The following is a 14,646-nucleotide window of genomic DNA, read 5'->3' on the forward strand; positions in this document are numbered from 1 at the left end:
ATGCTGTGGGAAACCATGTCAAAGGCTTTACTGAAGTCTAGATAGACAACATCCAAAGCCTTTCCCTCATCCACTAGGCGGGTCACCTTGTCGTAGAAGGAGATCAGGTTGGTCAAGCAGGACCTGCCTTTCCTGAACCCATGCTGGCTGGGCTTGATCCCTTGGTTATTCTCTATATGCCGTGTCATAGCACTCAGGATGATCTGCTCCATCAGCTTCCCCGGCACCGAGGTCAGGCTGACAGGCCTGTAGTTCCCCGGGTCCTCCTTCTGGACCTTCTTGAAGATGGGTGTCACATTTGCTAATCTCCAGTCAACTGGGACCTCCCCAGTTAGCCAGGACTGCTGGTAAATGGTGGAAAGGGGCTTGGTGAGCACATCTGCCAGTTCCTTCAGTACTCTCGGGTGGATCTCATCAGGCCCCATAGACTTGTGAATGTCTAAGTGGTGCAGCAGGTCACTAACCATTTCCCCCTGGATTATGGGGGCTCCATTCTGGTCCCCATCCCTATCTTCCAACTCCAGGGGCTGGGTACCCAGAGAACAATTGGCCCTGCTATTAAAGACTGAGGCAAAGAAGGCATTAAGTACCTCAGCCTTTTCCTCGTCCTTGGTCACTGTGTTCCCTCCCCCATCTACTAGGGGCTGGAGATTCTCCTTAGCTCTCCTTTTGCTGCTAATGTATTTGAAGAAGTATTTTTTGTTGTCTTTTACAGCAGCAGCCAGATTGAGCTCTAGCTCAGCTTTGGCCCTTCTAATTTTCTCCCTGCACAGCCTTGCTACACCTTTGTAGTCCTCCTGAGTTGCCCGCCCCTTCTTCCAGGGGTCATAGACTCTCCTCTTTTTCCTGAGTTCTAGCCAAAGCTCTCTATTCAGCCAGGCCGGTCTTCTTCCCTGCCAGCTCGTCTTTTGGCACCTGGGGACAGCCCGCTCTTGTGCCTTTAGGACTTCCTCCTTAAAGAATGTCCAGCCTTCCTGGACTCCTTTGCCCTTTAGGGCTGCCTCCCAGGGGTTTCTGTTGACCAGGCTCCTAAACAGGCCAAAGACTGCCCTCCGGAAGTCTAAGGTGGCAGTTTTGCTGACCCCCCTCGCCGCTTCTCCACGTATCAAAAACTCTATCATTTCGTGATCACTCTGCCCAAGATGGCCTCCAACCATCACATGGCTCACAAGTCCTTCTCTGTTCGTGGACAAGAGGTCCAGCGGGGCACCTTCCCTCGTTGGCTCACTCACCAGCTGTGTCAGGAGGTTATCTGCCACACACTCCAGGAACCTCCTAGACTGTTTCCTCTCTGCTGTATTGTATTTCCAGCAGACATCTGGTAGGTTGAAGTCCCCCACAAGAACAAGGGCTAGCGATCGTGAGGCTTCTCCCAGCTGCTTATAGAATAGTTCGTCAGTCTCCTCATCCTGGTTGAGAGGTCTGTAACAGGCTCCCACCACAATAATCTGCCTTGTTGGCCTTTCCCCTGATTCTTACCCATAGACACTCCACCCTATCGTCACCATCATTAAGCTCTAAACTATCCAGACACTCCCTAACATATAGGGCTACCCCACCACCTCTCCTGCCTCGCCTATCCCTCCTGAACAGTTTATAGCTGTCCATCGCTGCACTCCAGTTGTGCGAGTCATCCCCCCACGTTTCCGTGATGGCAACCATATCATAGTTTTCCTGATGTACAGTGGCTTCCAACTCCTCCTGCTTGTTGCCCATGCTGCGTGCATTGCTGTAGAGGCACTTCAGCTGGGCTGTCGTCCGTGTTTCCTTCATAGAAGAACACCCCTTGTGTGCTTTGAGGTGTTTCACTGGTGTTTCCCTCTTGGCTCCTATTGCCTCAGTATCCCCTAGCTCAACTCTGTTTGACTTTGGCTGTGCCCCAGCGTACCCCGCACATCTCGGAGACACAGGCCGAGTGCCCTCGCTGGCACCTGCTCCCTCTAACCATGGCATGTCGTCCCTCAGCTTCCCTCGGGCAAGCCTGATGTTATCCCCCTCCCCCTTTGAGTCTAGTTTAAAGCTCTGTCGATGAGCCCCACAAGTTCCTGAGCAAAGATTCTCTTTCCCCTTTGAGAAAGATGAATCCCATCAGACGCCAGCAAACCCAGTGCTGTGTAGGCCATCCCATTGTCAAAAAAACCAAATCCGTGGCGATGACACCAGCCACGGAGCCATGAGTTGATAGATTGGGTGTCTCTGTTCCTTCTAGTGTCACTGCCCACAACTGGAAGGAGAGAGGAGAAAATAACCTGTGCTCCAGAGTCCCTTACTAGCCGTCCCAAGGCCCTGAAGTCTCTTTTGATTGCCCTAGGACTTCGTGTTGCAGCTTCATCGCCCCCCACATGGAAGAGCAGTAGGGGGTAATAGTCTGAGGGCTGTACCAGGCTAGGGAGTACCCTCGTGACATCCTTCACCTGGGCCCCAGGGAGGCAGCAGACTGCCCTAAGAGGAGGGTCCGCCCGGCATATCGGACCCTCGGTTCCCCTCAGAAGGGAGTCACCCACAACTATAACCCGTCTTCTCTTCCTTGTGGAGGTGGTGTTAATACGAGAGGTACGTTATTCTGATCTGGGCGACACCTCTGGTGTAGATGGACTGTCATCCCCATCCTCCATTGACTGGCCTGCCACCTCCAGGGCCTCATACCTGTTGTACAGAGGCACCTGGGGGGGCGAGGTGGGCAGGGAGGGCCTTCGCCTGCTGCCACGAGCGTGGACTCGCTTCCATTCACTCTCCTCCTCTGAGCTGCTGCCTTCAGCCCGGTGGGGGGGGATAGAGGATCCCCTTGATCGTGGGTTCTTACTGGTGGCTGCTGCTGCTCCTGTTCCTGTCTCGGGGCGGGGCAGAGCATGGCACCACCAGTCGATCTCTTTCTCAGCCTCCCTGATGCTCCTTAACCTTTCCACCTCCTCCTGTAGCTCTGCCACCATGCAGAGCAAGTCATCCACCTGGTCGCACCATGTTCTGTAGCTTCTTCTGGTTCTATTTTGCACACCAGCAGATTTGCATTTTTACTATTACTTTCATCAGTAAACTTACCTTAAACTTGCCTTAAAAGAGAATCACATCATGTTTCCTGTCTGTGAAGTGAACGTAAACATATAGAATTAAAAAAAACCTTCTGGCATGATTGGCTTTTGAATAAAGTATAATATTTATGGACTGTAAATATTTTTTGTATGGACTGTATGGACTACTGCACTTTTAAATAAGTTTCCACCAAATCAAGAAAAGAAACCAGTACTCTCCACTATAGTTCTTTTTGGAACCTTTTTTTAATAAAGAAAATATTTCTAAAATACTTTATAATGTATTTAATTTGCCTTGGAAAGAATAAAAGCATAGTTTTAAAACAATCAATTTTATGTGTTTTAGGTAAACTGATACAAGTAATATTTGGACACTGGGATGTTGTAACCTGTCTTGCTCGTTCTGAGTCCTATATTGGAGGAAATTGTTACATTCTCTCAGGATCGCGTGATGCAACATTGCTGCTCTGGTACTGGAATGGCAAAACCAATATCATTGGTGATAACCCAAGAGGTAAGGAAAACCAGAAAAACCTGTTTTATAAGGATGTTGTCTAAAAATGGCTTGAGTGAACACTTTGCATGACAAAGTTTTAAATAACATTAATGTCAAAGTACAGTGTTTTTCTTTTTTTGTAGTTGTGATCAGCTCTAGTTTAAAGAATTGAGGGCAAACAGTGCTTGCTTTGCAGCACAAGTAGAACTAATTTTTAAAGTTATAGGATACTGAATATTACAAATACTTTTTTTTTTTTTTCTTGTCACTCATTCAATTGGGAAGGAGTGGCTCCGGGAGTGAGAGAAGGGAACTCGTTTTTTATATTTCCTGTTCAATCTGAGTAAATCTTTTTCTCTCAACATGACAATTTCATTAAATACCTGCATTTGAGTTGTTTAAAACAAAAAAGACTGTACATCACTCCAGTGCAGACTGTATTCCATGAAACTGTAATCTCATGCATACAGGTTCTCACAGCGGTACCTTAGCTATCAATAGAGTTATGCAGACAGTGAATTTTAACTTAGACTAAGGTCATTGTAATGAGATGTGTAATGGCCTGAGCAGGACACTTAGGTGAAAGAAGGACAGACACGTGGGACGGATTAAAGAAGCAAGCTTAAAACTTTTTTCGTTTAACACTTTGGTAGTGTGCTACGTGCCTAATCCTTGCTCTCACGTACTAGGCATTTTAATTGGTTCCAGTGCAAGCAACAGGGCTCATACCATATAACACAACTAGTAAGTCGGAGTAACCCTGCTTCAGCCTAATTCAATTTTAACTCCTCCTCACCCAAACTCACCTTGCACTTTCCAAAGAATTTAATTTCTTCCATCATGCACCATTTCCCAGGAAATTCCAAATCTTTTCACTCATGAAGATTCTCTCTTTTAACTCACAATTTTCTATGGAAAACAATGAAACGCTATGACTGTTCAACCCGGCTGTGCCTATATTATATAACAGTAAAGGTAGAAAGGGATCTTTTATTATGCCAGTTTCACTCCACACAAAAAATTAATTTCTGATCCCCAAAGCAAAGAAGGCAGCAGACATGGAGCTTGAGAAAAAGCCTGACTCTGTCTTAAGAAGAGTGTTTGTTAGGTTTTCTGCCATACACTTAAGGTCTTCTCTGACCCTGTTTAAATACTAGTAAAAACATACCTGCTGTCTGCAGAGGACAAAATGGACATCTGGAAAACAAGAAGTGTTATTATATCTGGCATATATTGCAATTATAACTGGCATACAATTTCATATAATGTAAACAATATCTGACATCTTCCAAATTAATCAATTTGGTAAAGTTGTGTGTTCCATACTCAATCGGTTACTCAAATGGTGTTATTTGAATTTGAAAAAAAGAGGTGGTTTGACTGAAATTGCGTCCTGTGAACTATTTTGAAGAAGCACAATTAATTAATATCAGAATGAATATCTGAATTTAACTTGCAAATTATTTGATGTTGACTATGAAAACTATTCAAAAATTGAACAAGGTACAGAAGTTCATTTCACACAGTTGCAGAATCTTCAGGCAGAGGATGTGAGCAAACTATCCCCATTATCCTTCCAACAGCCTGATTCAAGAGATGGGAGCTTTTCTGGGGTGTGGCTAGCAGAATTTTATAAGCATCTTTAAATAAATATAGCTTTGGTTGAGGGACAAAATCTCTGTGAATGCTTTGTACATGTTTTGCAATCTTTCAATTTAAAGAAAATGCAAACTCTGCGCTATTTGCAGAGCTGGTAAACTTGGAAACTCCAAAAAATCTGCGAAAGGAACTTAAGAGCTTGACAGTCAAGCGAGCTTGTAAATCCTAAAGAGCAAAACTGCCCTTTTGAGCAGAAAACCCTAAATATTTTACTGGTGTGAAGCAATGAACATTTGTAGGTGTCTCCTTAGAGAGTTTTCAAGGCCTGCAAGCGCAGCCCGTCTTTGCAGATTCCTAGGCCTGTCCTGAGAAGTTCTTGTTGAGTATTTGCCAGGCTTGCCTGCTTTGTGAACAAGAACTTGAGGCTATAGGCTCATTTATGATCTTAACAGATCACATGCTGAGATTTTGTACCCAGTATCTAAGTAGAATAGGTAGATTTTGTTATAATCTGTTGACTGTCTTCTCTAATGCAAATTTCTAACATATTAAAATTTTGCAGTTTTCAAAGTTAATATTAGGCTATTTTAACTACTGTTTAGAATCAAACAATAAGCTAGTCCTATTAGACTGGTACTTTTAGGTATGTGCAATGGCTCCTATGTGTACTAGTTGCCATTATGTAGCTTTTTTTGTGATATAGCATGCCTGGAAGCCTTTGTTATGAATTGGAATCTCATGGCACTATACATAGGCCTAGACATGTGTATAGTAAAAGACAGTTTCTGCTTCAAAGAGATGGTAATCTGAGGGGTTTAATTTTTCCCAGAAATAGCTTTCTAAAGGCATCTCTGTTCAGTCAAATTTTTTTTGAAAAGGCAAATAAGAAGAGCTGTTTCTGCTTAGTTCTGATTTTGTCAGAAATGGAAAGCACCAGCAGATTTGTTGGGTTTTGAGCCCTGTAACTTCCATCCATCTGTGGGATGCTAGATATTTTAACTTGTCTGATGTCTTTTTGTATTTGAAGCTTATGACTTTTTTACCTCAAAATACAGTTTATTCATGCTTTCAATGAGCATTATTCATTGGAATTTTAGATACTCTCAAAGTTGATATTTCTTTCCTATTTTTTTCTCTATTTAATTATCTCTAATTTGCATCTTAAAATTACTTCACAGCAACATGCATTCAATGGCACTGTACCAAATCATGATGACAGAGAAGTTTCAACAAAAATAACCTAAACCAGGAGCATTTCTTTCCTCCTTTCATAGTACCTGTTGCCTCCTCTGTCAGGAGAGTAGTATGAGCAAGCTACCCTAAATACTATCCCATTGGGCACCCACTACTCCACCAATTACATTTTATTTAGGTTCCTTTATCTGGTTTCATTACTTTAGGAAGCACTGAGCTCTTGCTCTCTAGATGCATATATTCATGTTTTAGAATGGTACTTAAGCTGCCAAACCAGGTAGGCTATGGCATACGTGATAAGTAAGTGCTTTGTTTTATATTCTTTATCAAGGGCAATAATAATAATAATATCTAGGATATTAGAAAAAATTTCTTCACCGAAAGGGTTTGTCAAGTATTGGAGCAGGCTGCCCAGGGAAGTGGTTGAGTCGCCATCCCTGGAAATATTGAAAAGTCATGTAGATGTGGTGCTTAGGGAACAGTTGAACTCTATGATCTTAAAGGTCTTTTCTAACCTAAAAGTCTGTGATTCTCTGATTCTATTCTATGACAATTTTCTGGCCAACTGGACTGTATGGAAAAATACTTTACGTTTTTGGTTTAACAGAAGAAATATGTTACTGAAATATTCATTATTTACATTCTTTAATTTTTAACTTTTAAGCTGACTTCTTAAAGAAATTGTACCTGTGCAGTCTCACTGTCTGTTTAGTTTCTCCCTAATAACTCTCAAATGCATTGATCAATTTAAAGCAAATTTAATGAATTTAAATCTCAAAGATATGAAATTCCTACATGGGACACATCTGCTGGAAACTATTTTTATTCTTCACAAAACAGCTTGATTACATTTACGTTAAGTCCTTTTTTCCTTCTCAAATTAAAACCTGAAATTCAAAAAATATTTCACCATGCTCTTTGATCAAATATAGGGTTTTTTTCATTCTAGATTAATTGTTTTTGAAAATGTAGAAGCATGGCAGTAGTTCACTTCGGTGCACAGGCCTTTTCTGATGCAGAAATGTTTCTGTGGACAATTTCTGACCAAGCGTAGAAATAATTCAGAACAGAGCAGAGGATCTGAAATAGTTGTATCCTTTAGAATAGCCCTGAGCCATGTTGAGTTCACGTTAATTAGCATAATTTACTGTGGAGATGTAAGGTCACTTTGGATAGCGTAAGGGGCTTTTATTTTTCTCTCCTTGGCATGTGGCTTGCTTTGGGGAGGTGGGGGGGGGGTAGGAAGGAGGGGATGTGACCCTCCCCTTGGTATCCCTTGAAGCCCATGTGTGATCTGTATCACAAGGTTGGCTTTTGCATATTTAGAGGTTCCAATCTAATAGCAAGGTACCACTTTGGGGACGTGACACTATGCTTCCAGGACTTCTGTTATTCCTGAATAGGGTGGTAGGATGTGTAGAGGTTACTGGGAGAGGGAAAGATACAGCGTTTTGCACTTGCCCAGCCTAATGCGATGGAGGTGGAGGGGAGGCGAGAAGTGGGGGGTGAGGGGAGGAACTACATGTGGTGGCCTGAGAAAGGAGATGAGAGAATTCATTTGCATACAAATGGTGTGCATCACTTTCAGATCCCACTCTCACTTTGAAGCTCAAGTGGCAACTCTTACTGTTTGGACATTTCCTAGGTTGAGGGATTGCATTTTACTTTGTAATGACAGAACCATAGGAAACAGGGCGGGCAGGAGCTTTGGTCATCTGATCTATTCTCTTGTCCCAAAAAAGGCTTAACTACGCCAAAACCATTCTTGAGTGATGTTTGTCTGACCTTCTGTTATAAACTTTGGCAAATATGTTTTTGGGCCTTACAAGCCCTACCATTAGCAGTCTTTTCCCAGTGTTCAGCCTAGTATCCGGTTCTTTTTTGCAGCAGTTGGATTCTATCATTTCTTATATATTTATTCTTTGTGTAAAGAACAGATTATTTATTTCCTCCTTGCAACAACTTCCAGTTATTTGGATTACCATGACCTGCAATTCTTTGCTTCTAGATTTAATAACCCAGTTCTTTCTGTCTTTTGCCATAAGTCACGTTTTTCTAGACCTCTGATTTTTTTTTTGCTGTTCCTCTCCTCTTCAATTGTCCATCTTTGTCAAAATAGACCCAGCAATGCAGTTGAAGCCTCTCCAGTAATAAGTAGAAACCAACCTGTTTTACAGACCAGTACTTGTCACATACCCACAGGATATCTGTTTGTTTCAAAACAGCATGACAGTGTTAATTCTTTAAGTGTATGAGACAATATAAATTTCAGTCTTTTCTGAAAAATAACTGTCTACTCAGTTGTTTCTCCTCCTCCGTGTGGTTTGACTGTGGAATCTTGTCTTTAAACTTGCTGAATTTTATTCTTTTTAGACTGTTTCTCCAATTTGTCAAACTCATTTTAAAGTCTCATTCTGTCCTCCAGCAGACTTGCAGCAACTCGTGTCTGCAAATGTAATTTGCAGTCTTATTCTATCAAATTGGTCATTAAAGAAAATATTAGACAGTACACAGCCCGGGAATGCCCATCGATACATTTACCATTTTGACAATGAATAGCTTTCTGAATATAGCTTTCCAACTGGCTTTTCATCTGATGAATAGTAGCATCTTCTAAACATGTGCTTCCCTATTTTCCTTAAGAAATTGCACATGTGAGACAGTGCCAGAGTCCTTACTAAAGTCAAAGTATATGATGTCTCCCTGAACACAAGTCCTGTTACTCTGCCATTGCAAGAAAAAAATTGCTTTGACATGATTTGTTCATAACAAATCCAAATCAGCTGTTACTTATCTCCTTGTTTTCTTCTAGGAAATTATGTGTGTCGGTGTGTATATATATATATATAAAAATATAAATGTTCTGCCAGTGTTTTTTCTGTTTGTTGGGATTAAGCTGACTACTCTCTAATTTCTCAGTTTTCCTTTTCCTGCTTCTTCAACAACATAAGACTTTTTTTAGTCTTGTAGAACCTCACCCAATATCCGTAAAACAGCAGCTACAACTCTGGGATTATTTAGTTTCATTTTCACAGTATCCTCAAATCAGTATTATCAGGCCAATTGATTTCCAAACATTTACCTCATTTAGATATTCTCTAATTGAGACAACAGTTCTCATTGCTGCTTTTACTTATGTTTGCTGTCTGACTGCAGTTGGCCTTTTTATTGAAGACTTTTACTGAAATACTTTCAAATGCATGGCATCATCTATTGGTATTGCTTGCTCTTAATAACAGACCAATTTCTCATGAAAACTTAAGATATTTTTGTGTTTATAGAATGACTTATTCCTGATGTCATTGTTGTTTGCATCTCATCTATGCTTGGCTATCCTGCTTTTGTCCCTGCTTGCTCATACCTTGTCTCTTACACTGGTTCAGAAAAATCTCACTTACTTTGATCTTTCTGCCTGACTTTCCTGTGTTTACAGTCACTGGAGAACTTTCAGTTGTGCCAGCTGGTACTTCTTGTCTGTCTTATCCTTCTGCTGCATTGGAGTGGTTTTTGCTAGTATCCTTATTACCTTTTCCTTCATTTTTCTGTAGACTTAACTTCCCATGAGATCTTACAGAACAATGTGCTGTATCTATTGAAACCTGTCTTCCCAAAATACTTCAAAAAATTATCCTGTTGTCCTTGTTCTTTCCCTTATAAAGCATATTGAACACTCTCATATCTTCACCACTTTCATGTAAGTTCTTTTCACCACCATGTTTTTGATCTGTTTAGCTGTATGGGTTATAATCGTATCTAGAAGGTCATCTCTAGCTGTTGCTGAGAGACAATAAAAATTGTCACCAGATTGCTTGCTACACACATACTTGTATTCCTTTACCAACAAATGTCCTTGTAGTTGGAATATCCCATTTTCTCCAATCCTCCTTCTTAACGATCCCTCACCTATACCTACCAGTTAGAGGCCAATCAGATTAGTGAATTTCAATCCATGTCTTCGAAGTTTTTGGTTTTTTCACTGTAATTATTTTGTTTGGATGTTTTCTTGGAGGGGAGGTTTACAGTGGTGAATTTAATTGCCTTATTATTGTTTATGCTTACAAAATGGTAGGCATTTCCATAGTCGAGGTGAAGATAAAGTGCTTTTCTGCTATTCTTGCACTATATTCATAGAATATGAAGAGACTGTTCTATTGCTTTCAAAATATCTACAGATTGGTTCATAATTTTTTTTTTTAGTTTTCCTATTTTGAAAAACAAAAAGATATCTAATTTAGAAATTTGATTTGCTTAATGAAATTAAGGCTTAACCGAGAAAAGTATCCAGTACTAATAAAATGTAGAGTCTCTGTATAACTGTATTACCACTACTAATACTAATGTGATCTCTTCTGAGTTATTGCATTGATCTTCCACACATATGTGAATAAAACAAATTATATTACCTCTTTTATGTTAGCCCATAAAACTAGAAAATGTTACTCTCTGTATGTATCACATTTGCATCACAAGGATTATGGCGGTGCTTTCATTGCATAGTTTTATATTTTTTAGAGGGTACTATATTCAGGTTTTCTGAAGTGTGTTAGAGAAATGAAATGCTTTTAGTAGTGTAGCTGTGTAGCAAGGCACATGTGTGAATGTAAGCACGTGATTTTGTACTTAAAAAAACAATTACTGGATTTAACTGAGATTTAATTGAGAGGATTCACTGAACACTTTTACTATTGCTAACATGTAGAATATCTTCCTCAGATACAAATTTTTAAAATACATAATCTTTTCAATTTATAAAATATGAAATCTCCCAAAGGATTCAAAATTTAATCACTAGTTTCCTGTCTTGCCAAAGAACAGTGTAGCTACTATCCAAGCTACTTTTAAAAGAAGCTTTGTTTTGTTTGGTTTTTTTATAGCTACAATTCCTAAACAAGTATTTGAATAACTGAAAGACTTTTTATCAACATTATTACTAAACTAAAGCTATGGTCTTGAGATAGCAAAAGATAAAACATCTGTATCTCATCAACTGCTACACACATTTTTCAGTTTGAAAATTTAAACTTTTTATAAGTGAGTGCTTGATAATTAATTATTTAAATGGATAATGCAGGTGATTTAAACTTTGAAAATATGACCTGATGAACATCTTTGGTTGATTAAAGAGTAATGTCATAGGTAATAATTTCTTTCTACTGAGACACACTAATTCTGTAAACCTGAATTCTATGAAGATTTGCATATGTGCTTGCCTCTGTACACGAGTGAATAGTCACGATGATTTCAAGCAGGTCATATGTCTGCTGTTAACTTAGTAGCAAAAAACCCTCTTCGCCTTCGTTCCCCATCCTTATTCTCATTTTGAATTAACCTACATCCTGATTCCCAAGTTTCTGCATGATCCAGGCTTTTATTTTCAGTTTCAAAACCAGTGATAATAGAGAAGATAAGGTTCAACATTTCTAAAGAATGTTTATAGCATAAATATTTATTTAGAATTTTAATTATTATTTCCTAAAAAGAAATTGGTTTTTTGGAAGTAGTTTGCATAACAGCTTCTTTTCTTAAAAAAATCAATTGGGAAGTAGTTGTAAAAATCTTATCTGTCAATGTTCCCTTTTGCATTTATCACGCTAGGTAGTAGCGGTATCAAAATGTCCATAAAACAGTAATCATGTTAGTTAGTAATGGAAATTCTGCTATTATTGTTAATTTCTGTCAATTGGTGGTCTAGCATAATAGCTAAAAATTTGCAGAGCCTCCAAATACTAAAATATGTTTGGAATGACTGCAGCTATTAAGCCTATAGTTGCCATTCACTGTGGTCAGTCTTTTAAGAAAAGAGTGTTGCTCTATGATAGTACAGCACTGAGAGTTGCAAAACAGTCTGCATGTGCTCCTTTCCATGTTCAATAGCACATTTATTTTTTACCCCTACACACATTATATTATTGTGTGAGTCCTCCTTCAAAAAAAGCCGGTAAACAATTCAATATTATTTTAACACTGTTTAACTGCAGACATAACAAATATTCTTTGTTTCTCAAAAATGGCTGGATAGAGTAGCACAATATTGTATATAAAGCAAGAATCCTGTAGCACCATCTGCTGGCATTGAGTTGAAAGCTGACCTTGGGACTGACTCTCCAAAGCACTGCCTAGTAAAATATTTAAAAAATATATATATTTTTTTATGTATTTGGTGCAAAAAAATTGGTTTCATTTGTAGTATATTTTTTATCCTTTTTATTAAAATTATAATGAGAAAATACAATGTGAATTTAAGGTTAACGTACGAACTGAAATAGAAATAGGTCAGGAGTGTTTTGTTAAGTGTGACTGTAAAAAGAAATGGAATACTTTTTTCTTTTTTACTAGAGTTTTAGCAAGTGCAGTATTAAATTTTTCTATTCCTGTTGTAAGTCAAATTCAGTAAAATTTATTTCATAGAGAAGACCCACAAGGCTTAGAAAAGTGTCCGTAACATGTTTTGAAAAGGGTAGCAAGCACTAAATATTATTCTACCTAACATTTATTGCATTATTTGATGTTAGCTGTGAAAGCCTCATGAAAGCTTAATGGACAGAGGCCCTGATGCTGTAATTGGTCCTACAAGTCCCTGTATCTTCACAGGGCACCGTTGTAGCCAGTGCAGCAAGTACTGGGACTATCCGAATGAATCTAGAACAGAGACTTTAAATTATACAGCTACAAAAGGTCACTGTTGTTCTTTTTTAAACTGTAACACATTGATACCTGTTGTGGTTTAGCCCCGGTCAGCAACCAAGCACCACACAGCTGCTCGCTCAGCCTCCCCCCAAGTGGGATGAGGGATAAAATCCAAAGAGCAAAAGTAAGAAAACTCGTGGATTGAGATAAGAATAGTTTAATAATTGAAATAAAATAATAATAATAGTAGCAGTAATAATAATAATAATTGTAATTGTAATGAAAACAACAAGAGAGAGAGAGAGGAACAAAGCCCAAGAAAAACAAGTGATGCAACCGCTAACAGCCTGCCAGCTGACACCCAGCCCCATGCCCAGCCCGTCCTCCCCAAGCAGCGATCACTGCCCCCCTGGCCAAGTCCCCCAGTTTCTATACTGAGCATGATGCATATGGTATGGAATAGCCCTTTGGCCAGTTTGGGTCAGCTGTCCTGGCTGTGCCCCATCCCAGCTTCTTGTGCACCTGGCAGAGCAGGGGAAGCTGAAAAGTCCTTGAATTAGTCTAAGCACTGCTTAGCAACAGCTAAAACATGAGTGTGTTATCAAAAATATTCTCATGCTAAATCCAAAACACAGCACTATACCAGCTACTAGGAAGAAAATTAACTCTATCCCAGCTGAAACGAGGACAATACTTCAAAGAGATTGAGGCCTCATTCCTCCAAATACTCTGTAAATCACATATAAATGATGGTTCTAGCCTCCAAATATTTAAGATGAGGCATAACAGGTGGATGAATTCTGGTATATCTGGAAATCTGCAGTGATGCTGCATAACCAATATATTTTTCTGTTTATATAATGCCAAAAAAGTCATGTCATAGATATGAGGATAAGGTCTTCATTGAAAAGAACTTGCAATAGCATTCCCTGACGGTTCGGAAAGCATTTAAATACTCGTAGTGATTTGGTACTGATAAGCATGTAAGTTTGTGTGCTAGAAATATTTGTTTTGGCTAAAAGTATGTCCTACAGTGTTAAGTGCAGCATCTGTATCATCCTTGTTTTCAACTGGCTAAGAGAGATTGTGTTTCAGGATTTGTCAATCAGAGTAAGTAATTGCAAGTAACATTGTAGAACAAGATCTGAGGCACAATCCAGCCACAAGTGAAGGCAGTATGTATTTTGAGACTGGAAACAGAGAAAGAGTTCGGATGCTGCTTTTTTGGCAGTATCCAGCTTCAGGTGTCACTAAAACCATATGCATGAAATTCTCCAGAAGGATAAGGATATTTAGTGCTTCGTGATGTAATGCAGACCTTTGAGTTCCAGGAAAAACAATGCTATATTTACAACTTGTAACTAATAGTTGATGTGGTAAAAGAAATTATATTCATATGGTAAATGAATACAACCTTAATGTGCACCATATGCATAGTGGTGGGATGATGTACTAATATATCACATTTATTTAACTTGTTTGGTTGCTGGGAAAAATAACCATTCAGTTCAAAGTCTATACCATGTAAGACAGAACAGAGTAATGCAGAAGACATAGTAATTTATAGTCTAGAATAAAATTACCAACTTAAATGTTGTAAAAATTATTTGGTCAATACAATAATCCTGACTCGGATTGGAAATTATTTTGTAAGTGTTTCTGGATCTAAATTCTATTAACACTAGCATCACAGAGATAAGC

The 14,646-nt window shown here is 39.3% G+C and overlaps 1 protein-coding gene across 6 annotated transcripts in view; it reads left to right on the forward strand.

The window, feature by feature from the left end:
• LRBA (LPS responsive beige-like anchor protein) overlaps positions 1 to 14,646 on the forward strand; it is a 434,320-nt gene that overhangs the window by 400,176 nt on the left and 19,498 nt on the right. For 5 of the 6 annotated variants that reach the window (XM_075500920.1, XM_075500924.1, XM_075500922.1 and 2 more), the window contains one exon: positions 3,376 to 3,543. In XM_075500920.1, the coding sequence (XP_075357035.1) occupies positions 3,376 to 3,543 (168 nt within the window). The remainder of the gene's footprint in view (positions 1 to 3,375; positions 3,544 to 14,646) is intronic. The other variant, XM_075500925.1, reaches the window with a different exon arrangement.

This window comes from Mycteria americana, chromosome 4, assembly GCF_035582795.1.
Source record: "Mycteria americana isolate JAX WOST 10 ecotype Jacksonville Zoo and Gardens chromosome 4, USCA_MyAme_1.0, whole genome shotgun sequence".
In the NCBI taxonomy this organism is placed as follows: Eukaryota; Metazoa; Chordata; class Aves; order Ciconiiformes; family Ciconiidae; genus Mycteria; species Mycteria americana.